This window comes from Spermophilus citellus (assembly GCF_964194105.1).
Source record: "Spermophilus citellus genome assembly, chromosome: 3".
Lineage (NCBI taxonomy): Eukaryota > Metazoa > Chordata > Mammalia > Rodentia > Sciuridae > Spermophilus > Spermophilus citellus.
The window spans coordinates 4,184,215-4,210,312 of NC_138184.1; the positions used below are offsets into that span (position 1 = coordinate 4,184,215).

Below are 26,098 nucleotides of genomic sequence, written 5' to 3' on the forward strand. Positions count from 1 at the left end.
TGCCAAGTGTCCCCTGGGGGAGGGTCACGCTGGGCGAGGACCACTCTTTTGGTGGAGCGGTCTCCCTATCTTGGGGAGTACCCGAGTGGGACTGGAGCGTGACGGGGAGAGCCAGTAGCTTCTTGGAGTTAGCGCAGCCATTGGTTTTAGCCAGTGGCAGGGGTGGCGCTGACTGCTGGGGTCCTGCGTCCACGCCTGTGGGGGAGGCTGGCGGTGTGTCCGTCTCCCCGGGAGCTGCAGCACAGCCCCACACGCTGGCCTGGATCCAGGGGTGCGGGTCCCCCCGCGGTTCTAGAGGCCGGGAGTCTGAAACCCAGGAACCCGCAGCCTGGGATCCTGGAGGCCGCCGGGGACAGTCCTTCCCTGCCTCTTCCCACTCCTGCCCACCGTGGGTGTTCCTTGATGGCCATCTCCCAGGGCCTTCCCCTCTGTGTCTCTTCAAGACCCGCCGCTGACTTCGGGGGCCACCTGGGCAGCCAGGACCGTCTCCTCAGGTCAAGAGCCTCTGGGACCTACATCTTGCAAAATGTTTTTGTTAAATAGTGTCACACTCGGGCTGGGGATGTGGCTCAAGTGGTAGCGCGCTGGCCTGGCATGCGTGCGGCCCGGGTTCGATCCTCAGCACCACATACCAACAAAGATGTTGTGTCCGCCGAGAACTAAAAAATAAATATTGAAAATTCTCTCTCTCTCTCTCTCTCTCTCTCTCTCTCTCTCTCACTCTCTCTCCTCTCTCACTCTCTCTTTAAAAAATAAGATAGTGTCACACTCACAGGTTCCAAGCACTCGATGTGGTCACCTCTTTAATTAGGAGGGGAGGCACCACACCACCTGTGACAGAGAGTCCACAGGGGGCCAGTCAAGGAAGCGTTGGCAGATGGTAATAAATGGTGCAGAAGAAACAGACGGAAGCCCCAGGGGGAGAAGAGAGGCGTGCTTCCTGGAGGGTGGTCAAGGAGAAGAGCGGGAGGAGGAGGAGCTAGGTCTGCACAGAGCAGGGAGGGCTGAGGCTGTGCAAAGGCCCTGTGGTGGGGTGTTGGGAGTGGCAGCAGGTGTCCTGGGAGAAGGAGGTTGGTGAAGGTGGACACCGAGTGACAAGGGATGGTGGTTCAGATCAGGAGTCCACAAATTCCAGATCCAACTCAGATTTTGGTGAGACTTGCTGAGGGATTGGATGAAAAGAGGAGGAGTCTGTAGCTTCAGGCTGTGTGAATGAGGTTCACTGAGATGGGGAGATGGGAGGACCGCGCCCCGGGGAGTTCCGACTGGACCGTGCGGGTCAGGCTGGTCAGGGCAGCACAGCATGGTGGCCAGTACCAGTTCCTATGTGGGGCTGGCAGGGTGGCAGCAGCTCTGTCCTCCGATGGGACATTTGGCGATGCCTGGATGCACTTGTCACCAGAGCCGACAGCGTGGTGAGCTACGGGTGCCTGGCGGTGGAGCCCCAGGAGGCTCTACAGCACCCAGGGCAGGACCCGTCTCCCAAGTGTCCATCGTGCTGAGACTGACCAGCTCCTGTCGGGGTGGGCTCCAGGGCCCAGGGGTCTCAGCTCCAGTCCAGCTGTGAGGTCTGGGGAAGGGTACCAACCTCTCCGTGACTCAGGCTCCCCATTTCCCACGTGGGGTGGGAGGGTCCCTGCCTTTCACACTGTAGTAAGGATTAAAAGTGAGGTAGCAGGGCTGGGCTGGGGCCCCGGGGTGGAGCGCTCGCCTGACACGTGGGAGGCACTGGGTTCGATTCTCAGCACCACCCGTCAATCAAGGAATAAGATAAAGGTCTGTCAACAACTAAAAGAAAAAAAATTAAGAAAATGAGGTGACAGCTGTAAAATGGCGAAGGGCTTCAAGCCGTCCCTGTGAATGACTGGTCAATAAACCCAGGGGAGCAGGGGAGGTCCTTTGGGAGAGTAGAGAGTAACTGAGGCTGGCTCTAGAGGGCAACAGAGAGGTTGGGAAGAGGAATTAAGAACCGAAGTTGTCACACAGGAGAATCCTGTGACCTGGGAGGATCGCCAGACAGGGTAGTGTCACGAGGCTAAAAGAAGAAAATGTGTCAACATCCCATCCGGGTCTTGTTACTTTGACAAGAACAGTTTCCATGGAGTGGAATAAATGCTTTTTCTAGCATTTATTTCAAAACCACCCCAGCTCTCACCCTTTACCCAGTTCCAAAGCTGCTTCTGCATTTTCAGTGTTGTTAGAGCAACAACCCCTTGTCGGTCCCAATTTTCCATCTTAGTTCATTTTCTGTTGCTGTAACAGAATACCCGAGACTGGGTCATGTATAAAGGAAAGAGGGTTACTTGGGATCATGTTCTGGAGGGTGGGAGGGCCAAGATCAGAAGTTGCAGGTGGTAGGAGCCTTGCTCTTTCAACTCATGGTGGAGGCAGAAAGGCAAGGGGCTGAGCTTCTGCCACAGCCAGTAAACTCCCACATACAGGCACGGATCCATTCGTGAGGGATTCTGCCCCACGATCCCAGCACTTCCCACCAAGACCCCAACACTGCCCCATTGAGGAATTAAGCCTCAACGTGAGTTTCAGAGCAGACAACCCATGTCAAACTACAGCAGTAAATTCACAAAATATAACAAAGGGCAACCAACCAACCCACAGTTCATTTATTGAGCATGTGCTATGTGTGTGGTTGTTCTCAGGACTTTGTGCTTATAAACCCTTTTGGTTTTCACAAAAAACCTCTGGTGTGGGCACCTGTCATGCTTAGCTTCTCTGTTGCTCTGAAACAAACCACCCCAAGCTTATGGATGTCACATACAACTACTTATAATTCTCCGACTCTGTGACTCAGGAATTCAGACAGGGCATAATAACTGCAGCTTCTTAGCTCTGTGGTGAGAAGACCTGGTGGGGCCTGGAATTGCTGGCAGGATTATTTCTCTACCACTGAGCGACTCCCTCTGCTCAGAGGAGGCTCCTTTGTGTAATGTAATAGAGGACAGAGGCCAATTCCCCTTGTGGTTCCGAGGATGGGAAGCCCCAGAGCACGGGCCGCATCTGGGGAGGGCCTCCTGCTGCAGAGAGAAGGCACCGGAGGCAGAAAGAGGAGGCCGAGCTCGTCCCTTTACCAGAGGCCACCCCTGCAAGAACCCACCCATCCACCCAGGAGGCAGAGCCTCACGCCTCGCCACCTCTCCCAGGGCCACCTCTCAACACCGCGTACCCGGGTCGACTTCCAACACGTGGGCATCGAGGGGTACATTCAACTGGGGCAGCTGCAGAGCATCCCAAGGGACATGGGACTGCCACCCTCAGACCGACCTGCCTCCGGCCAGCATGAGGCTGAGGCTGCGGAGTTGGGAGAAACACTCCAAGAGGCATCAATCTTTCCTGGCTTCCTCCTCAGGGACTCGGGAGATCTGGCAGGCAGCTGGGCGCTGGGAGTGACATCCAGTTGCTCCCTTTCCATGGCACAGCTCCAGTTTTGAAAGAGCTGACCTTTGGTCCCTTGCCTCCCCTGTCCCTGGTTCTGCCTCCAGGGTGCCGCCCCCAGCAGGCGTTCGTAGTCACTGTGCCCTCCGTCTGGAGTCCCACCACCAGACGCCCTCCAAGCCTCTAGTCCCAGGTCCCTCTCTGCACCCCAGCTTCCCGGACGACCTGTTTAAACTGGCACCTCTCCTGGCACGGCCCCCACCTTCCCCTACTTACCTGAGCACCCTCAGGTCTGTGGGACCCACGAGGGAAACCCAGATTCGTGGATGCTCCCGTCCCTCGTGGGGAACGGCACAGGATTTGCCTAGACCAGCTGTCAGCCTCGGTGGACAGCTGCCCTGCGGGGTCACCAGGGGATAATGGCAAGAAAAGGCGTCTGAACAAGTTCAGGACTGATGCAAATTTTTCTCTGAATGTCCCCGTCGTGGTTGGTGGGATCCGCAGATGTGGACCACGCAGCGGTGGGGACTGACAAGGGTGCGTGTCACTCCTGGGTGGCTTCCCTCTAGTAGGAGCTCAACCTGGGGGCGGGGGGCGGGGCACGAGGTTAACAGGTGCACCTCCCAGGGCCTGGACCAGGACGTGGCTGTCCCAGATCCTCCATAGCATTTGTCACCTCAGGGAGGGGGAAGCTGAATGACCCAGAGCCCGCCGAGCTCTTCTCCTCCCGGCTCTGAGTGGGACTGATGGGTACAAGGGGCACATATTTGCCTTTGTTCCTTCTCTTTATCAAGTGTGACCGGAGAGTATATTTTGCATTATCGACCAACGGTGGTTTAAATTATTTCCTTCTTTTCCACTCAGCCTCCAAGTCTCCTGTGCTCCTAGTTTTAGGGGAGGGACTCCGCAGAGAACCCCCATAGCTGTTAGTATCTGCAGGGGGTCGGTTCCAGGACCCCTGGGGATAGCAAAATAAACAGATGTAAGGTCCCTCATATCCAGTGAGGCAGTCTTCGCATAGAACCTACAAAGTCCTCCCGTGCACTTTAGACCAGCCCTGGGTGAATCAGAATACCTAAGCTGATGTAAATGCTATGAAAATAGTTGCTCCACTGTTCTGTTTAGGGAGTGACCACAAGCCAAAAAAAAGGTGTATCCGGGGTCAGCACAGAGACAGATTTTTAATTTTTCCTGAATATTTCAATCCGAGATGTGTGGTTTACTCCGCTGGTGCTGAGCCTGCGATACAGAGTGCTGACTCTGTGCTAACAGACAAATGATATTTAAAGCAGGAATTGATAAATTTTAGCCTATTTATAGACCTGAGCCATCAGCCCAACAATAAAAGACTGGACACAACCACTTCCGCCCAAGCTTCTCCCCTCCTGCCCTCCCTGGGCCCTGCCTGCGCCTGCGCCCGCTGGTCTGCTTTGGCTGATTGGTTTGCATCTCCCAGTGTTCTGTGGGCGTGGGGCTGGAGTCTGTGTGTTTGGGGCTGCAGTTCTCCAGGGCATGCTGTTTGGGGTTTTGCCCTGGGGTTGTGGGTAGCAGCGCTTGGCCCCGGTTAGTGCTGGGTGGTGTACAAATGGAGCATCCCTACTCTAAAAACCTGTAATCCGAACTCAGGAGCTTTTTCAGCCGACGAAGCCTCAGTGCACACAAGCTTTTGTTTCATGGACAAAATTATCCAAAACATTGTATATAATTTTCTTTCTGCCGTGTGTCTAATGTGTATGTGAAACAAAAAAAATTTGTGTTTAGACTTGGGGTCATCCCCAAGATCACTCACTGTGCATGTGCAGATATTTCCAAATCTGCAAAATCCAAAATCTAAAAAAAAAAAAAAAAAAAAAAAAAAATCCCTCCCAGTTTTAAGTTCAGACAGGGACCCTGGCAAGTCATTATACCTGTGGTGGCTCCCTTTACCTAGTCTGCACTTCAGCGATGAAAATACCAGCTAAATACCCCGCTCAGAACCTGCGGCAAAGCCCAACCCACTGAGCCCCATCAGGCATTGATGCAGCAAGCATATATTGAGTGCCTACTGTATGCCAGGCACTGGGGCCCAGGGGTAGCCACGGCAAACAGGGTCTTGTTCCCACAGGGTCTTAGGCTGGAGGGAGACAGACCTCAAAGTCTAAAAATCAATCACAGTTTGTTGGGTGACCAACAGTCCCTGGCCACAGTGGCCCTAGTGATCTAGACGGAGCATGGATGCTTGGCTTTTGAAATCTCAGTGACACAGAGCCCGGAGATAAACGCAAGAACAGCCGTCCAGTCTGTTGTCGTTTTAGGGATTCCCAGCCTACACACCTGCTTCTCCATGCTCCTGTCCATGAACATTTGGGTGGATCCCCCCTTCCGTCTGTTACCAGTAAACTGCTGTGATCCTTCCGGCCCAGGCCTGTGTGTGGACACACGCCTCACGCTCCCGAGACAGTGCCTGGGCAAGGCCTGGAGCGTCTTTCTACTTAAGAAACGGACACTCGTGCAAGGCAGAAGCACGCTGGACCCTGGGCTTCGCAGACCTCTCCTCCTGGCTCCCCAGCTCTGTGTCCCAGAGGGGCAGCCTGCCTTGCCCTCCTGCCCCCTCCAGCACCCCAGAGCCTTACCCGAGCCTCCCCATGTCCCCACAAGCACGGGTCTAGCACCCCTGCTCACCATCACCGTCACTGAGCACTGATGCCCACTGCTACCTGCTGGGGCCTGGCTCCCTGCCAGCCTGTAAGCCCTGTGGGAACAAGGCCCTGTTTGCTGTGGCTGCCCCTGGGCCCCAGGGCCTGGCATTCAGTAGACACTCCATATATGCTTGCAGCATTAGTGCATGCTGGGTCTTGGAGGGTCGGGCTTCGGAACAGGTGCTGAGTGGGGATGTGGCTGGTATTTCCATTGCCGATGTGCAGACTAAGTAAACGGAGCCACCAGAGGCCCAGTGACTGGCCCAAGATCCCTGAGACGGCACTGGGAGTCACCAGATTCACGGGTGGCCTCTCCGCGCAGCCCATCCTGAGTGTGGGCTGGGTGGAAGGGGGGGAGGAGAAGAGGCTGGTTTACAGGGTGCTTTGCAAGCAGGGCTAAGTCTGTAGAGTCTGCCCCTCCCCTTCCAAGCTTTGAAAAGGCTGCACAGCATGCCCACCTTCTCTGGGCAGCATGTGGGTCCCTCGGGTACCTGAGCCTGCAAGATTAAGGGTCTGAGGGGCTGGTGCAGGGGCCCCTCCACCCTCTCACTATCTCCCCCAGCCAAGCCCTGGTGACAGGCATTTCCTGTTTCCGGCCATCTCCCTGGGGCTGGTGTGGGTGGGGGAGCCAACAGCAGTGTGGTGCTCAGCTCTGGGTCCCCTCCGCCCAGCCCCCAGCAGAGGCCTCCCCCTCCCCCTGCTTCCCTGAAGGAAGGCCTGAGACCTGCTGCCCTTCCTGCTCTCTGTCTTGGGCAGGGCTGGGCTGAGGGGGAACACAGTGGCAAAGGGGGAAGAGGGCGCCTTGGCTTCACCGCAATGCCTGCTGCTGATTTGCATAGGAGCACAATGCTGGCCCAACCCAGGGACCATCTCTGAGGTTCTGGAGGAAGGAGGAGGGGAGCTGAGAGTTTTGTCCCCCCAAAGAGAGGAATCGTTCTCACATAACTGCTACATTTAAGGGCCTCCAGTCCTTTGTCATTTTCTTGCATGCCTGAGGCTACCGGGAAGTCCTTCTGGTGGTCTAACCACAGTCATTGCTGCTGTCTGAGGGAGCCCCCTTTTGTAGCTGGCCTCACCCCAGCCTGGAGGGGTGATGAATCATACCCCCTTTCCCCCTTTGTGGTATCACATGACTGAAGGGAAGCAGTCTTAAAGCTCAGCTGATACCCCTGAGGTCAGAAGGGAATTTCCTCTCTTGGGCCAGACACAGCCATCTGCTTAGTCGCCTCTGATGACCTGCTGGTCCGCTGTGGGGCCAGCCCACAGCCCACAAAGGGACTTCGTGTGGTTCAAAGAGGCAAGGTGGCGCACCGGTTAGGGGCATGGCATCTGGGTTCTGTGTGCTGGGATCTGGTTCCCCATTCCTACCTCTGTGGCCCGGGCAGGTGATATCCCCTTCAGAAGCCTCAGTTATCCCATCTGTCAAATGGGAATTCATCCCTCCAACAACTCTTCCTGAGCATCTACCAGGTGCCAGACAGGTAGCAGGTGTGAGGCTGCAGCAAGGAACAAAACGCAAGGAGAATTCTGCTTCCATGGAGCCCATGTTGCTGTGTGTGTGTGTGTGTGTGTGTGTGTGTGTGTGTGCGCGCGCGCGCACGCTCATGTGTACACACGTGCCTGTGTGTGTTTGAGGATTTGTCTCCAGACAGCTTTGGGAAAACGAGTCTGTAGTGAGGCAGGGAAGGCAAGATGTGGAACAGGGTGCAGCGTGTGCTGCTTGTAGGCCCAAGCATGCGCAGTGACAGCCCATGCCTGTCATCCCAGCTATTCATGAGGCTGAGGCAGGAGGCTCTCAAGTTCAAAGCCAGCTGGCCTCCAGCTAGAGGCTCTGTCTCAAAATAGGGTTGTAGCTCAGTGGTAGAGCATCCCTGCATTCAATCTCTAGCACTGAAAAAAGAAAAAAATATTTATCCTAATGAAAGGAGTTGAAATTTATGCCCCCACAAAAACCTGTGCACATAGACATTTGCAGCGGATTTCATATACTAGGATTCCAGTGCTTGTCATTCAGGAAGGGCAGAACTATGGAGACGGTAACCAGATCTTGCTCCAGAGAGAGGTTGCTGGGAAGAGAGGGAGCACAGAGGAAACTCTTCTGCTGGAGTCTGTGATGCTGGAGACACGGCCTTACATGTTTGTCCAAATCCACAGAACTGACAACCCCAGGAAAGAGCCCTAATGTGTAATGTGACTGTCCTGGGTCAGTGTGGGTTCATTGATTGTAACAAAGGAACTCGTCTGTGGGGGACCTGACCCTGGGAAGGCTGTGCCTGGTAGGGCAGGGGTACCTGGCGGCCCTCTGTACTTTCTGCTCAACTTTGCTGTAACTTAGAGCTCCTCCAAAAATATAGTATATTATTTTAAAAACAGAAAAGAAAAAAAAAAAAAAAAAAAAAAGGAAGCAAGAGCCGGCTGCAGCCTGCAGACCGGGCGGATGGAGACGGTAGGGCCTGTGGGGGTCGCTCTGCCTCCCTCCAGCTCGACAGGGTCTAGCATTTCAGGAGTAGCCCGCTCCTCAGCCATGTGCAAAGACAGAAGACCCCCTTCAGGGCTCAGCAACCCTGACCCGTGGACCTGACCCAGCCAGGGTTCCCGAGGGAACCGTGGGGGCTGCCATGGCAAGAGCTGAGGAACTGTAACCACCACCATGGTCCTGCAAAGCCAAGGACTTTGTTATCTGGCCTTTTGCAGAAAAAAAACTTAATGAGGTCCTAACTCCCGGGGTCTTACACCATATAAAGAAAGTTTGACTCAGGCAACAGAAATCATATGTGGGTTTTAGGCTTCGCTTGGTTCAATAATTTCAACGATGTCATGGACGACTGGATATTTCTCTGCAGTAGGTCCTTCTTCAGGCTTCAGGCCACTCCAAGATCTCCCCCTTGGGGCATCCAGTGGCTGCAACTGCTTCAAACCTCTCACCTCACCTCCATCACTAAGGGTTTGTAGAAGTCCCAGGCCTGGAAGAGGAAGCCTAGGTCTGGGGTCCCTACTCTCATTGGTTTAAACTGGGCCACGTGGTGATCTCTGAACCAATAGCTGTGGGCAGGGGAGGGGATATGCAAATTAACAAGAACCGGGGGTGGAGTCTTTCTTATCCCTTGTGACCACAAAAGGAAGGGGAAGAAACTATTTTGCGCAAAGGTAAATCAGGGCTCTGATTTCTGTGCAGATGCTCCTTTTGATTGCGTCTGGTTGCTTCTCGTTGGTGGCTTCCTCGGAACTGGAGATTTGATGGCTGATGAGATGGTGCCTGCCCTCAGGATGGTGGTCTCCTGGGGCTCTTGGTCTGCTCAGTGACCACCTGGTGCCACCACGGGGCTGCTGTGAATTCGCTAGGACAGCAGGTCTGCCCTGGAACAGCGGGTGGAGATGAACCTACCCCTGACCTCGAGAGGGCGAAAGAGAGACGTAGTTATTCCAGGAGCAGGTGGAGCCGCTGGAATCCTACAATCCTGGGGGAGAGGCAGTGGGTCCCGCCACTTTGAACCGCTGCTGGGCTGCCTGTGCTAAAGCCAAACGTGTTGCCCAGAATGCAGAAGTTCCCCTCCTGGGAGGCACCCCAATAAATGAATCCATCAAAAGAAATGGCGGGGAGTGTTCAAGGCAGGGTTATTCCTGGAACGGCGATGATGGAAACAACCCAAATGTCTATCAACAGAAAGGCGGATAAAGGAAGGACAGCACATACTGTACAGTACAGTAGCTGTGTGTGGAGATGTCATTACGTCGGTGTTGCCCTGTTCCTTCCTAGCAGCCTTCGAGACTGTGGGAAATAAATCTCTTTTCTGTAGTATGCAAGAGAAAGCACGACTTTGGCAGATCACTGTGGCTTCTGCCACAAAGAGGCAGTAGGAGAAGAGTTAAGGGCTAGGGGGCAGGAGCGAGCCTTCTTCCTCTCTGGGTGTCTCCCTCTCTCTGGGAGCTGAAGGTTGAACACTGGTGGGCATCTGGGGTCTTTCCAGTTTAAAAACATGCGGGTCAATGAATGCTCCTGGGCCTCCTAGCCTGAGCTGAGATGATGATGATGGTGAAGATGGTGATGGTGGTGATGGTGATGATGGTGGTGATAAAGATGGTGATGGTGGTGATGATGATGATGGTGAAGATGGTGATGGTGGTGATGGTGATGATGGTGGTGATAAAGATGGTGATGGTGGTGATGGTGATGATGGTGAAGATGGTGATGGTGGTGATGATGATGATGATGGTGAAGATGGTGATGGTGGTGATGATGATGATGATGGTGAAGATGGTGATGGTGGTGATGGTGATGATGGTGGTGATAAAGATGGTGATGATGATGATGATGATGGTGAAGATGGTGATGGTGGTGATGATGATGGTGATGGTGAAGATGGTGATGGTGGTGATGGTGATGATGGTGGTGATAAAGATGGTGATGGTGGTGATGATGATGATGGTGAAGATGGTGATGGTGGTGATGATGATGATGATGGTGAAGATGGTGATGGTGGTGATGGTGATGATGGTGGTGATAAAGATGGTGATGGTGGTGATGATGATGATGGTGAAGATGGTGATGGTGGTGATGATGATGATGATGGTGAAGATGGTGATGGTGGTGATGGTGATGATGGTGGTGATAAAGATGGTGATGGTGGTGATGATGATGATGGTGAAGATGGTGATGGTGGTGATGATGATGATGATGGTGAAGATGGTGATGGTGGTGATGGTGATGATGGTGGTGATAAAGATGGTGATGATGATGATGATGATGGTGAAGATGGTGATGGTGGTGATGATGATGATGATGGTGAAGATGGTGATGGTGGTGATGATGATGATGATGGTGAAGATGGTGATGGTGGTGATGATGATGATGATGGTGAAGATGGTGATGGTGGTGATGATGATGATGATGGTGAAGATGGTGATGGTGGTGATGATGATGATGATGGTGAAGATGGTGATGGTGGTGATGGTGATGATGGTGGAGATGATGGTAGTGGTGAAGGTGATGGTGGTGGTGGTGCTGATGCTGATGACAGCGATGTTGATATAGTGATGATGATAGTGATAATGACAATGATAATTTCCAGACGTTAAGGGCTCACATATTAAGTCCTTTACACACTTAGTTCCTGAATTATGACGTGGTTCAGTAGGCATAAGTTCTCTATACCAGTTTATTGTCTTTATCCCCATATCACCTTGTTAGTACTGTGCAACACAATTTTCAAAAATTGAGAGTGTAAAAAAAAGCATTTATTATGCTCATGTGCTATCTGGATCAGGAATTCTGAAGTGGCTCAGCTGGGCAACTCCCCCTTGGGGTTTCCTATGAGGCTGAAGCCAGATAGCAGGAGGGGCTGCTCTGGTGTGAGGGCTTGAGTGGAGTCAGAGGAGCTGCTTCTCAGGTGGCCCAGCCACATGGGCCTCTCCACAGGACTGATTGAGCAGCCTCACAGTATGGCGGCTGGTGAGTAACCCAAGAGGCCAGAGTGGGAACCACAGGGACGTTTAGGACCTAGTCTTGAAGAGTCACTTATTGTTACTTTCCCTGTATTCTGTTCATCACACGAGGTCAGTCTTGGTTCACTGTGGGAGGGGATTACAAAAGTGCGTCCTATATTCTCATGCACAAGGGGAGCCAAGGACTCTGGGGCTCTCTTGGAAGCTGGCTACCATCATCACATTAATGGTTGTCCTTGATTGTCCTAGGACAGGACTGTCTTGGCTATTCATGATTCTGTATTTTCCCACATAAATATGATTAAAGCATCAAATTCAATAAAAAATCCTTTTGGGATTTTAACTGAAATTCCACTGATTCTAGAGCTTAATCTTGGAGTTAAAAATTTTAAACAATTGAATCTTTCTTGATAAGAATTGGTGTACATTCTACTCTATTTATGTAGTTTTTTCCCATGTCCTTCAATACAAGGACACTTTTCTTCATACAGGATCTACACTTCTTTTTGTTAGCTTTATAAGCCGTTCTGTGTGTGGCTTGTCTTACATCTTTAGGCAAATGCTAAATGGCTTCCTTTTTAAATCAAAGCCCGATTTTCCCGGTGACTTGCTAAGTTCCTGGGTTTGCCTTGCAATCAGTTCCAGCGCCACACACGTGTGTAACCCACACCCTTATCAAGATGCAGAACCTCTCCGTTGTCGTTTGTGGCCTTCTTGAGTCAACCTCGCCACCCTCCCCTTGCTCCTGCGGCAACCACGGCTTGGCTCTGATTTCTATCACCATAGGTTAGTTGTGCTGACTCTAGGATTTTGAAAAATATCATATTTTAGGCAACATTTTCTGTTTGCTGTGAATGTACCGACATGCAGCGGACTTTGCCTATTGGTTTTACATTCAGAAACCTTGTATTAGTGGTAGGGATGTATCCATATATTTTGGGGAGTTTCTGAGTTGCCGGGAGTAGTTTCCATGAAGGTTGCTAATGTGCCTCTCTCCTTCTTCCGTTTGGCTTCTCTGTTGGGTACAAGTGTGGCAGAATTTGATGCACAGCCAGACCCCTCTCCAGCCCTCTGCACCTTTACCTCAGTTCCCATGTCAAAGGGAATTGTTCCAGCATTTCACTATTGGGTGCAACATTTTTCTCTAGAGCTTTTGAAGGTGGCCTTCACCTGGTTACAGAAGTTCCCTTCTAACCGGCTCTGTCACAAGATATTTTTTCCCTCTTTTTTTTTTTTTTTTTTTTTTTTAAATCACAAATGGCTGTGGAATTGCTACTGTGTCTTTTAAGTTTCTCTCACAGTTGCTAATCTCTTTTGACAGAGAACAGGCCTGGGGTCAGAGCCTTAGGCAAGAAACAAGATCTGTTTGAGTTTAATAACATTGTATAACAGAGATTTTAAGGCAATTCTGTTTACAGGTAATGGTCTTGCTTTTCCTTTTACAGTAGGATGCAGAGGATCTCTTTCTCTGTCCCTGCTCTCTCCCTCTCTCTTGCAGTACTGAGGATTGAACCTAGGATGTTCTGCCATTGAATTGCATACCCAATCCCTTTTTATTTTTCAGACAGGCTCTTGATAAGTTTCCCAGGTTGGCCTTGAACTTGTGATCCTCCTCCCTCAACCTCCCAAGTAGCTGGGGTTTCAGACATGCCACCAACCTTGGCAGATATCTCTTCTGAGATACACTTAATTTATGTTAAACCAAATTTAGAGTCCAGTTCCAAATGTAGTGCTTCAGATGAACGTGGCTACAATTAAGAAGATACCATCTGAAGGTGGAAATGTGAGAGATGGTGATACCTGTGGGTGCTGCCTCCTCTGATTCAACCAACCTCGGATTTTAAAAATATGTGGACAAAATTGGGTCTGCACTGAGCATGTATAGATGTTTCTCTTGTCATCGTTCCCTAAACAATGCAACACAACAACTGTTTTTAAATGACATTTACATTGTTAGGTATCCTACTTCATCTAGGGATGATTTAAAGTCTACGGGAAGATATGCAGAGGTCCTGTGCAAACACCATGCCATTTTACATTAGGGACTCAAGCATCCTTGATTTTAGCGTCTGTGGGGGTCCTGGATACCAAGAAGCCACTACACAATGGAGACTGTATGGAATCTGTTCGCGTGCGCAGTGGAGGCGTCCAGGTTGAGCACGGGCTGAGTTGTGTCCCCGCTGAGTCCCTGCCTCAGTTTCATTACTTGAGAAATGAGAAGAAGAAGAATGCCTTTCAGGGTTGGGAGGTTCTGCCTTACTTTTGCAGAGTGCAGGAAACGGAGCCACGCGGGTGCTTACGGGTGGCTCCGGCTGCACGGGTGGCAAGGAGAGGCAGCTGGGGTCGAGAGGTGGGCTCCAGAGTCCACCGGCTTGGCACTGCCCTGTGGCTCCCTACAGACTCATTCTCACTGTCAACAGCTGTGGGCACGCCCCTCCCCATCTGAGCTTGCTTCCTGTCGGTGGAAAGGGCTGCGAACTCAGCTAGCCGTGCCCAGCTCTCCCCCCGGGGATGCTTCCAAGAAACATTATCATGCGGTCGGGCTGCAGGGGAGGCTCAGGACGGCAGGCGCTTGCAGGTTAGGTTCCAGACCCCAGCGAGGAAGGGAGTTACAGGAAGCTTTTGGTTTCTCAGTCACATAAGATGTGTTTACACATCCTGTAGCCTATCGAGTGTGCAGGAGCATTATGTCCAAAATAACATTGCTGTCCCTTAATTAAAAAAAAATTACTGGTAAAAACGGCAGCGATGACCTGAGCTTTCCAAGTTGCAGTGTGTTTGCTGGTGCAAGGTCCTGTTGGTGGCTGCAGACTGGAGTTGCTGAATGTCGCGGGCTGTGGCAGTTTCTTAAAGCAAGACCCGGTGGTGGCCTGGGCTGTGTGGACGGGCTCCTCCTTTCCTGGAACCTCTCCCTGGGGTGCGGGATACCGCCTGGGAATGTTTTATGTGCAGTAGAAGCTTTTTCGAAATTAGAATCAGTCTCTCGAATCCGTATGCTGCTTTATCACCTGAGTTAAGGAGAGGGACAGGCGGGGACCTGGGGCCTGTGGTGCAGTCAGATTGTGTGGATTGCCTGCCGCCTTGTCTGGGTGCAGTTATGGGCACCCCAGAATGTCTACATGGCTAATGCCACCAGTCACTGCTTGGACATCCCCACAACAGATAGAAAAATCATGACGAAATCTGCAGTGTCATGAGAATTGTTGGAAGAGGGGTCTTTATAAACTTGTTCCTGGGGCGGGGGGGGGGGGCGTGCTGTTCCTGGGGCGGCCACATTGAGGCGCCATGGTCAGCCTTCCAGCCCTGGGAGACCTGGGATGACCACCTGGGAGGGGGAAGGTTCACGGTGGCTCACTGTCTCTGAGGTTGTCGTCTGTGGCGAGGTGAACAAGCCTGTAGCCTAAGGGCCTTTGGGGACACTTAAGGTCCAATGATAACCGACACGGAGGTTTAAATGACAGTTAATTCTTTAATAACAAACGCTCCACCCCCTCCTCCTATGTTCCCGCCACTTGGGCTCTGCGCTGCTGCACCAACACCCTAGGCTTGGTCTGCCTCAGGGCCTTTGCCTAGCTGTGCCCTCTGTTTAGAATGCAGTTCCCCCAGTGCGGTGGATTGGATTGAAATTCATACACTGAAGTCCTCAGGCCTGGACTTTGGAACACATTTGGAGCTAGGATCTTTACAGAGCAATGAAGTAAAAATGAAGTCATTAAAGTGGCCCAGAGAGGGAGAAGCACTGCAGACCCAGGGAAATGTGTCCACAAACCCAGGACAAAGGCCCAGAAGAAAATGACCAGTCAGATTTTTTTCATTGCTGTGGCCAAAAGACCTGACAAGAGCAACATGGAGGAGGAACAGTTAACACTGGCTCAGAGGCTCAGAAGCTCAGAGGCTCAGTCCAAGGCTGGCCAACCCCTCAGCCTGGGCCCAAGGCGAGAAGCAGCTCAGGACATGGCAGCCAGGAGCAGAGACAGCTCCAGTCACCAGGGCAAAATTCAACCTCAACGGCACACCCCCAGGGACTACTTCCTCTACCGCACCCCGACTGTCTACAGTGACATCCAGTTAATCCACTGAAGTGGATTAACCCACCGATTAGGTCGCAGCTCTCATGATCTAACCATTCTACCCCTGAACATTCTTGCATTCTCATTGTTTCACGTGAGCTCTGGGGGACACCACGCCTCCAGAACATCACAGAAACCACGCCTGCCTGCACCTTGTTCTTTCATACCCAGTCTCCAGAACTGTTCCGGACGTTTCCTCTGAATGGAATCACACAGGGCGGGGTATTTTGTGACTGGCTTCTTTTCCTGAGCTGTTTTCAAGATCCACCCGGGTGGTAGCGGGAAACGGGACTTCATTCCTTTGTGTGGCCAAATAATATTCCCTGGCATGGACTTGCCTTCTCTGGACACTTCCTGTTACTGGATCACATACTGTATGGTTTTGGTTCACACTGGCTTGGGGACAGTATTGGGGGCTGAGAGAGAGAACCAGTCTGCATGCCAGGGAGGGTGGTGGGCAGGTTGGGTACAGTGCTTTAGAATCTAAGGACCTCAAGAGAACTTTCTTTTCTTTTTTCATCAGAGCCAGGTTGGGGAAACCAGGGCCATGTCTATGTGCTTGACTTCTGCGTTAGTTAATATTCTTCAGACTCGAGCCTCAGTAACCTGACCCAAACTGGCTTTGAAAAGGCAAAGAGTGTGTTGACTCATCGTTCAGGGGGATTCCGCACCTGTGGAATGCATCGGCCCATACATGACCTGGGGCTTTTGGTCTAACAGAGGGTCCCCAGGTCCGCCCACGCTTTAGCATGCCAACGTGTCATTTCTTTTTGTGGACAAACAGTCCTGTTACTGCCTACACTACACTTTGCTCATGTGTTAGTGATTAATTTCATGTTCTGTAAATTGTACTGGAGGGGCCCAGGAGGGTAGATGTCTTCAGGAGGGTCTTGATCTTTCTCAGAAGGCAGCTGACCCCCCCCCCTTTCCCTCTGTGGAGGTCCCCAGGCCGGGCTGCCCAGCGGCCAGCTTCTCTCTGCCTCTCATTCCCCACGCCTCCTCGTTTCTGTCCCCGCAGTTCCTGTGCCTCAAGAACATCCGAACCTTCCTGTCCACCTGTGGAGAGAAGTTCGGCCTCAAGCGGAGTGAGCTCTTTGAGGCCTTTGACCTCTTTGATGTGCAGGATTTTGGAAAGGTGAGCTGGGTGCCTAAGGTCCCCGGAGGCTTGAGGTCCACCTCAGGGTCGGCCTCGTCCTGGAGGCTGTGCCCTGGCCTGGGTGTGGGAAGGGCTGTGAGCAGGTGGTCTTCGTCCCAGGTCATCTGCACCCTCTCTGCGCTGTCCTGGACCCCGATCGCCCAGAACAAGGGGATCATGTGAGTAACCACGGGGACACCCATCCCCCTGTGAAGCCCCTCCCTCCTGGCCCCAGGCCCCTGGCTCACACCTTCTGGCCCCCAGGCCCTTCCCCACTGAGGAGGACAGTTTGGGTGACGAAGACATCTACAGTGGCCTGTCTGACCAGATTGAGTGAGCACCAGGCCCCGGCTGTGGGGTGGGGGTGTGTGTGGGGGGGCTCTGAGGGACATGGCTCTGCCCCGGGGCTTCAGGGGACACAACCCTGCCACAGGGGTCTGAGGGACACCGTCCTGCCCTACGTTGGGCACAGCCCTGGGCTGGGGGATATGAGGGGACACAGCTTTGATACAGAGGGGTCCGAGGGGTCCCTGGCTTGGGGGCTGGTGGCCTGCCTGACTCGGAGCCCCACAGCGACACTGCGGAGGAGGATGAGGATCTGTACGACTGTGTGGAGAATGAGGAGGCCGAAGGCGACGAGATCTACGAGGACCTCATGCGCTCAGAGCCGGTGCCCATGCTGGTGCGAGGGGCGGCGGGGGCTGGTGGGGCTCACGGGTGCAGTGGGGGCCACCTGGGTCCCAACCCGCCTGTCCTCCCGCCCGCAGCCCAAGATGACCGAGTACGACAAGCGGTGCTGCTGCCTGCGGGAGATCCAGCAGACGGAGGAGAAGTACACAGACACCCTGGGCTCCATCCAGCAGGTGGCCGGGCGGCCTCTGCCTTTCCTCCTGTGACCTTTCTCTGTGTCCTCCTCTTGTCCCTGGTTCTCCTGTCCCCCCTCCTCAGCGTGGCTGTCTCCGCGGTGTCCTTTAACCCGCCTCGGGCTTCCGGCACCTGGTGGCTGCCCCTCTGTCTTTCTCTCTGTTGTCTGTCTTTCCTTTCTCTGTCCTTGGTCAAGGCCAGTGGAGATTTAATTATCGTCCCCGTGTCCAGCCCCCGCAGCACCCCAGGAGGGTGAGCTATGAGCCCAGTGCCCTGTCCCTGGGCCACCAACTGACAACACTCCCATCATCTCCCAAGAAGTCCACCCCCACCAGACCCCGGTGTCACAGTCCACGTCCTGCCCCTGTGGTCGGCTGTCCCTGATGTTCCTATGGGGAGTCGCAGGCCGTGTGGCCTTTGGCATCTAGCTTCTGTCACCGAGCACAGTGTTCCGTCACACTGTGGTGGTGGCAGAGCCTCAAGCCTGTCCTAGGGAAGTCGTGTTCCTGCCTACTTCGCCTGCCCTGTCCTGGGTGAGGGGCATGTGGCTAGGATGAGACCCTGCTCGGAACACTCAGGCGCAAGCTCCGGGGTGGACATTGGCCACCTCTGTGTCTCATCTGTCTCTTGTCTGACATTTTGCCTGCACATCTCTGTCCCCTGTCTCTGGCCGAGTCTCCCCGGGGCTGCCCGGGGGAGGGTCTCAGCCTCCCTCACTTCCTCTCTCCCGCTTCCCAGCACTTCATGAAACCCTTGCAGCGGTTCCTCATGCCCCAGGACATGGAGAACATCTTTGTCAACATCGAGGTGAGCCTGCTGATCCCCGGCCCTCTTGGGCCTCTGTCCCATGTGGGGGATAATCCATGGGTGTCACCTGACCTGCCCCGTCCCGAGCCCCAGGCTCTGATCCCAGTCCTCGCCCCTTCCTCCAAGTAGGACCTGCTTCGTGTGCACACCCTCTTCCTAAAGGAGATGAAGGAGGCCCTGGCCACCCCTGGATCACCTACCCTGTACCAAGTCTTCATAAAATACAAGGAGAGGTGAGACCCAGCTGGCCAGATCAGAGCCCTGGGAGTCCCTGCCCTGCCTGGGTGGGGCTTGGGGAGAGCTTGCCATCAGACCAGGCAGGGGCTTCCCATCTCTGGTTCAGTTCCCAGCTTTGCTGTGTGATACTGGGATGCTACTAACCTTTCTGTGCATCTGCTTCTTCCTTGTCTGTAAATCAGAGTTTACTTGGTTGTAGGGACGGTTGAATAAATAAAGGTATAAAACACTTAGCACAGGGCCCAGCACACAGTAGGCACTCAATAAGTGTTTGCTAAATAAATGAACATTGGGCAGAGACTAAAGTCAGGCTCTCTGCTAAAAGCTGCATGTGCATTATCTCATTTAATGTGACGCTAACTCTGTGTAGGTGCTGTGTTAGGGCCACTTTATAGACGGGGAAACTGAGGCTCGGGGATCTACCCTTAGCCTTTGGCCTGCCTCTTCCTGTAGGTTCCTTGTCTACGGCCGCTACTGCAGCCAGGTGGAGTCTGCCAGTAAGCACCTGGACCAAGTGGCCACGGCCCGGGAGGACGTGCAGATGAAGCTGGAGGTGGGGGCTGGGCTGCCTCTGGGGGCTTCTTCTCTTTGAGCTGGAAATGGCTCCACTTTCCAACTGGGGATCTATCAAGGTTCCAGGGAGGGATGTTCTGGGCAGCCAAGGGGAGGAGATGAAGCAGGGCAGACATGGACCAGCTCACGGAACCCAGCCTCAGCTGAAATCCTGACCCTGGACCAAATGTTGACCCCAAGCTGACTGTCAGCCCGGAGTGAGCCCTAGCTCCATGTCCCACGTGGGGCTGAACTTCCCACTGAGCCCTGTCCTGAGCTGAACCCCTGAGGGGACCTGTGTGTCTAGTGTCTAGAGGGTGGGATGATGAGGCTGGGGACCCTCTAGGCAGGCCCCCTCCCCTTCGGCCCATTCAGCTGGCAGAGTGCCCGGCCTCTGGCCCAGCAGCACTGGCCACCCTTGAGATGCTCTTCAGCTGCTCATGGCCGGCCCCTTCATTTCCCCGTGGGGATCGATGATGACCCCTTCTGGTGGTCCCTTGCTAGAAACTCGCCCAGCTCTGGGTGGAGAGGTGCCGAGTGTTCATTCACGTCTGTCCGCTGCAGTCCCCTGCGTTGGGCTCATCCTGGCCCCCAGGGTCCCCCTCTCCCTCACACCTTTGTTTTCTGTCCCCCAGGAATGTTCTCAGCGCGCCAACAACGGCAGGTTCACCCTGCGGGACCTGCTCATGGTGCCCATGCAGCGGGTGCTCAAGTACCACCTCCTTCTCCAGGTGCCAGCACCAGCCGGTCCTCGAGCCTGGCTTTGCCTACCTGAGCCTGTCCGTGGGGCTCTGGGGCTGGCTTCCCGGGCTTGGGGCACTAGGGCCCTCTGGGGTGGGTCATTTGGGTACATCCCAGCCTCCAGGGAGAGCAGGATGGAGGAGGACCTCATGGGCCAGCCAGTTTGAAAGCCCCCCCCCCAGCAGTGGGCAGGCCCAGGTGAAGCCTGACTCTGGTTCCCACAGGAGCTGGTGAAGCATACGCAGGACACGGTGGAGAAGGAGAACCTGCGGCTGGCCCTGGACGCCATGAGGGTGAGTGGGGTGTGGGCCTGACCGTGGGCATGCTGCGGAGACTCTCTGTGAGCCTCTTACTGGGGGCTGACCCAGGTAAAGGACCAGGCCGTGTGTGTGTGTGTGTGTGTGTGTGTGTGTGTGTGTGAAGCCACACTCTTTGCTGCCCCACCCCAGGACCTGGCGCAGTGCGTGAACGAGGTCAAAAGGGACAACGAGACCCTGCGGCAGATCACCCACTTCCAGCTGTCCATTGAGAACCTGGTGAGGGCGTGGAGAAGGGTGGGCCAGGGGTGTGGTCACATGGAAGGGGTCTGTCCCCTTCTTGGTCGTCACTTGCTAGACCCTCTGTGTGCTGCATAGGGCCAGTCTCTGGCCAACTATGGCCGGCCCAAGATCGATGGGGAGCTCAAGATCACTTCTGTGGAAAGGCGCACCAAGACGGACAGGTGAGTGGGGTCAGCTTGGGTCTGGGGTGGAGCCCGGATGGGGAGGGGCCAGGTTCCTAGGTGGGCGGAGTCAGCTTGGATGGGGTGGAACTGGGGCAGGGGACAGGAAAGGTCGGGGGAACCAGCTTAGAACCGAGGAGCCCGGATTCCTAGATAGATTGGAGGTTGGCCTCGTCATGGATTTGGGGAGGAGCCTGGGTAGGGATGGGGGTGGAGTCTGATTTCTAGAAAGATGGATGGGGTCCCCCAACCAGCGCGTGGAGCCAGGACGGGTGGGTGGGTAGAGCCAAGACTGACAGGTGGCTGGGCCAATGCGGATCAAGTGAGTGAGGTCAGGGTGACAGTGGCCCTGGCCAAACAGGCCAAGGAGGAGGAGGAGGGACGTCAGTCAGAGTGCTAGAGGGACAGGAGGTTGGGGCTAGGAAGGAGGTGCCAATGGTTGGGAGGGGTCAGACCGTGGGGCTGCCCGTGACCCGCAGGTATGCGTTCCTGCTGGACAAAGCTCTGCTCATCTGCAAGCGCCGGGGGGACTCCTACGACCTCAAGGTCTTTGTGAACCTGCACAGCTTCCAGATCCGGGATGACTCCTCCGGAGACCGAGAAAACAAGAAGGTGGGGCTCTGACGCCTGCTTGTCCCGGGTTGCAAGGGGCCGCTGGGGTCTGGGCACTGGCCTTGGGACGGCTCGGCGCATGCGCACACGGGTTTGCTAGACCGCGCGGAACCTTGTTCATTAGCCCACTGAGCGCCCAGGGCCCATCCTGCAGGGTTAAAACCTGGCTCTGGGGCTCTGGGGCTAAAACCGAAACAAAGCAGCTACCATCCTTCTCCTGTGGTGCTTCCATTCTTGTAGGAAGCAAGAAAAAGCGATGCTTTCCACAAAGAATGGGGCGGGGTGGAGGGGCTGTCTTCCCAGAGCCAGCTGGCCAGGGTGCTGTCTGTGGCCGCTGATCCTCTTGCTGCTGGCCCTCTTTCTTCCCTTTCCTTTCTCCCTCCTCCTGGAAGCTCCCCCTCCCTGGCTGCTCCTCTGTTTCGGGGTTCCCCACATCTCCCTGTCTCCCTCCTGGTGCTAATTGCTCTCTTGAACCTGCCAACCTGTGGGTCTGTCTCTCCTTCCAGGCTGGAGTCCAGGGGCAGGTCCTGCTCAGTGCTCTGTCCCCAGGTCCCTAGCAGGTGTCTCATCTCCCAGCAAATGCTCTGGAGTAACTGACGGATGAATGACATCTATGTGATGTGTGTGTGTGTGTGTGTGTGTGTGGCTTGTGGTTGTGCGCCTGTATTCGGACATCCCAGGCAGCCCTTGACAAGGGTAGGAGGGCAGGGTTCGAGGGCAGAGACAGTCCTTTGTCCCTGTGGGGGAGGGGATCATGGGCGCAGGGCCCCGCCTTCTGCAGGGAGGTGCCTTCAGTCCCAGCTCTTCTCTGCAGTGGAGCCACATGTTCCTCCTAATCGAGGACCAAGGTGCCCAGGGCTATGAGCTGTTCTTCAAGACTCGAGAGCTGAAGAAGAAGTGGATGGAGCAGTTTGAGATGGCCATGTGAGTCCCCCTTCCCCTCCCTCATTCTGTCCTCAGAGAACTCCATCTTGCATGTGTGGGGCTGGGCTCTCATCCCTGGTCTGTCCTGACATGCCATGAGACCACTCTGAACTGCAGTTTCTTCATCTGGAAAATGGGAAGAAGGGTCTCCACGTTCATTCAACCTCAGCATGTGAAGGTTCTGTGAAGCTCCAGCTTGGAAATCTCTTCTACTTCCTCTCCCTCCTCCCTCCTCCTCCTCTCCCTTTTCCTTTCCTCCTCCTCTTCCCTCTTCTCCTCCTTTCGTTCTTCTCCTCCATCATCGTCATCTTCTTCCTCCGACAGAGATAATAATTCACGTAACCACTGCCCCATTTCAGAGTGTAAGTTCTGTGACATTTAGTGCATTCACAGCGCTGTGCGGCATCACTTCTCAACTTTTCCCACCCCCAGTGGCGACCCCATGCCCCTGGCCACTACTGCTCTTCTCCCCGTCTCTGCGCACGTTCCCAGCCCCATTGGTCAGCACAGGCAGAGGTGGAGATCCACCTGCGGATGACCCGACAAACCCGGTGGGCCATCTTCACGGGGACACTGTCCAGCCTGCAGAGGGATGAAGCGTCCGTCCTCTCTGCTCTTATCTTCTCCCTTCAGCTCCAACATCTACCCAGAGAACGCCACCGCCAACGGGCATGACTTCCAGATGTTCTCCTTTGAGGAGACCACCTCCTGCAAAGCCTGCCAGATGCTGCTCAGGTGGGCGCTGGGGGGCCCAGGGCTCAGGCTGGCCAGCCCTTCCCCTCTAGAGCCCCCCGTCCTGGGGGGCCCTGCCTTGACCTGTCCCTCTGCCTCTGGCGAGGATGAGCGCTGTGGGCAGCATGGTCAGCGTGCCCGTCCACAGTGCCGACTCTCCCCCGCCTCCCCCTGCATTCCAGAGGCACCTTCTACCAGGGTTACCGTTGCAGTCGGTGCCGGGCACCTGCTCACAAGGAGTGTCTGGGGAGGGTCCCTCCGTGTGGCCGACACGGGCCAGGTACCAGTGGGAGGAGCAGGGGGTGGTGGGCTCACTTCTCCGTGGGGGTTCCCCACCCTAACTCTTTCCTTTCCTCCCGTAGACTGTGCCGGAACTATGAGGAAGGTGAGACCCCCCCACACACACACCTGCTTCCTTCTGGCACTGGGAAACCACAGGGGGCAGCACCCAGGAGACCCCAGCCGTGGGCACTGTCCTCTGCTGGGGAGACAGCGATGGGCTGAGGGCCCCGGCTGGGCACTAAGAGCCATGCTGGCCTTCTCCTTCTCTCCTTGCAGGATAAGCTGCATCGAAGGGCTCAGGACAGAAAAAGGAGTGAACTCGGTGAGTGGGCAGGGGGCGCCGGGGGAGGGCAGGAAAGCTGGTCTCTGCTCCAGGGGTGTGGACCCAGGTACTGATCTTGATAATCACGCAATGCTCACGTCATGCCTGGCTTATAACTGTGACCCCGAGTTCCAGTCCCAAGGAACTGACACCCAGGGCCATTCAGAAATAGCAATGTGATTTCTTTACTGGCTTTGCTCAGCTGCTGTGAAGGACCATGGCAGAGTTGATTAAGATCCTCTTTCTAGCGAGGTGTGGTGGCACACCCTGTAATCCCTGCAGCTCAGGAGGCTGAGGCAGGAGGATCTCAAGTTCAAGGCCTGCCTAAGCAAGGCTCTAAGCAACACAGCGAGACCCTGTCTCTAAATAAAATACAAAAAAGGGCTGGGGATGTGGCTCAGCGGTAAAGCGCCTGGGTTGAATCCCAGTACAACAACAACAAAATCTTCTTTCTCTTTGACGCTCTTTTCTTATTGATTTTCCCCGCCACGCCCCACACCGTAGTCTCAGCTGGCTGGGCCACCTCTGATCCTTTACCCCTACAAGAGGGTGAGGAATTCTTTTCTTTTTCTTTTTCTTCCTGTCCTGGGGATGGAACCCGGGCTCTGGCGTTCCAGGCAAGCGCTCACCACTGAGCCATACCTCAGCACCTATATGCTTTGCACCAAGACAGAAGACACATGCTGTAAGGGGCGAAGAGGGAATCAGTCTGGAGTGTTTGGCTCAGCAAACTTATGACCATGAAGTCAGCAATCAGATCAAGGTTTAGAACATTTTCATCATTTCAAAACGGGACTGTCCAATATAAAATAAAATGAATTGCCCTTAAATAGCGTTAACCTTTGTTCACTCAGACTAGCACTTCAGGTGCCAACTGTCACCTGTGGCTGGTGGCTACCCTGTCTGATGTGCACAAGTTTGAACATTTCATCACCACAGAACACTTTATCAGACAGCATTGCTAGTCAGCACCATGTCTCCCAGAGAGGGCCACTGTTTACCCCTCGTGGTAGAGTAGCTTTGCCTGCCTTTGGATTTCCTACCAATGAAGCCCTGGGTGGTTTCATGTATGTTCTTTTTGCATCTGGTTCTTCTGTTCAACACAAAGTCACTGAGATTCATTGATGTAGTTACTTGCAGCAGTAGCTCATGCTTTTCCATTGCTGTGTAATATTCCATCGTATGACCATATCACAATCTGTTTATCCATCCTATTTATTAAAGACACGGGGTTCGTTGCCACTTTGAGGCCATTGCAAATAAATGCTCTGAACATTCTTGCTCCTGACTTCCAAGGGACATGCTTTCATTTCTCTTGGGTGTGTGTGAGAGTGGAACTGCTGGGCCCCAGGTGGACGTGGGTTAGCTTTTGGCCTAGCTGTTGACATCCTGCCCAACCATTCTCTGAAGTGAAGCTCATCCCAATTCACAGATGTTCCAGTTTCTCACATCCTTGCCACCCCTGGGCGCTGCTGGTCCTTTTACTCTCAACTACTTTGGTAGGTGGTGAGACAGCTTTGGAAGTTCCTGCATGCCACTCACCTGTGCCCCACCTTCCTGTCCCCAGGCCTGCCTAAGATGGAGGTGTTTCAGGAGTACTACGGGCTCCCCCCGCCTCCCGGAGCCTTCGGGCCTTTTCTCCGCCTCAGCCCCGGTGACATCGTGGAGCTGACCAAGGCCGAGGCTGAGCAGAACTGGTGGGAGGTACCGGCTTGGGCCCTGGGGTGACGGGGGACCCTGTGGGAGGCCATGGGTGCAGGTGACCTCGGGGAGTAGGGTCCTGTCTCCCAGGACTCTGGAGATGGTGCCTGGGAGGGGGACGGGGACGGGTTTCCAGGGGTACTCCTTCTGAGTCGGCCAGGAAGCTGATACTGGTTGGCGCCTTTCTGGGCCATCTAGAGGTAGATGGGCAAGCAGAGTGGCCCCTGGGCAGAGGGGTGGACACACACACACACACACACACACATGCACACACACAGAGCAATGAGCTCTGTCCATGTTTCTGTCTCTGGGTTTTAGGGCAGGAATACAGCTACCAACGAAGTCGGCTGGTTTCCCTGCAACAGGGTGAAGCCCTATGTCCATGTGAGTGCCTCGGCCTGGATGGAATGAGGGCGGGGGACCCCAGGGGGGCCACAGAGGGTCCTGGGGGTGGCAGACATGGGAGGACGCCCCTGAGGACCATCAGGGTGGGTCATTCCTCACTGCTCTGCTGCCCACCAGGTGACCTCAGAGTGGAGCCTGGAGGGAGATAAGCCCCTCCTCCCAGATTCTTTATGTGGGGGGGGCTCCTTCATAAGGTGCGCGGGAAGGAGGAGGGGTCCAGAAGGTGGCCCAGTCCTGGCTTCCCTTGGAGAGCTGAATCGAGTCCTGATGGACAGACCTGTCCCCCGTCCTCGCGGCTCTTCCCTGCTCACTCTTTACAATTGCTGTGCACCTTTGCCGTTCTCCCCAGACCTCGGACACCCCTTCCTCCCTCAGTCCCAGAAATGACCCCACTTTCCACTTCCCAGTCCAAATAGCAGTCTGCAGCGGGACCCCCGTCCAGCCTTACCCCCCCCCCCAACACTTGCTCACGTGTGACCTCAG

At 54.5% G+C, this 26,098-nt stretch overlaps 1 protein-coding gene across 1 annotated transcript in view; it reads left to right on the top strand.

Annotated features, from left to right (window-relative positions):
- The window catches only part of VAV1 (vav guanine nucleotide exchange factor 1), a 49,058-nt gene that overhangs the window by 9,539 nt on the left and 13,421 nt on the right, over window positions 1-26,098 (top strand). Inside the window, exons 2-21 of the mRNA XM_081283115.1 lie at window positions 16,599-16,715; window positions 16,836-16,894; window positions 16,980-17,048; window positions 17,289-17,397; window positions 17,483-17,578; window positions 18,318-18,386; window positions 18,516-18,619; window positions 19,077-19,176; window positions 19,811-19,906; window positions 20,141-20,209; window positions 20,366-20,452; window positions 20,552-20,637; window positions 21,117-21,249; window positions 22,064-22,173; window positions 22,807-22,908; window positions 23,088-23,185; window positions 23,268-23,290; window positions 23,464-23,509; window positions 25,077-25,213; window positions 25,529-25,594. Coding sequence (XP_081139241.1) covers window positions 16,599-16,715; window positions 16,836-16,894; window positions 16,980-17,048; window positions 17,289-17,397; window positions 17,483-17,578; window positions 18,318-18,386; window positions 18,516-18,619; window positions 19,077-19,176; window positions 19,811-19,906; window positions 20,141-20,209; window positions 20,366-20,452; window positions 20,552-20,637; window positions 21,117-21,249; window positions 22,064-22,173; window positions 22,807-22,908; window positions 23,088-23,185; window positions 23,268-23,290; window positions 23,464-23,509; window positions 25,077-25,213; window positions 25,529-25,594 — 1,776 coding nt within the window. The remainder of the gene's footprint in view (window positions 1-16,598; window positions 16,716-16,835; window positions 16,895-16,979; window positions 17,049-17,288; window positions 17,398-17,482; window positions 17,579-18,317; window positions 18,387-18,515; window positions 18,620-19,076; window positions 19,177-19,810; window positions 19,907-20,140; window positions 20,210-20,365; window positions 20,453-20,551; window positions 20,638-21,116; window positions 21,250-22,063; window positions 22,174-22,806; window positions 22,909-23,087; window positions 23,186-23,267; window positions 23,291-23,463; window positions 23,510-25,076; window positions 25,214-25,528; window positions 25,595-26,098) is intronic.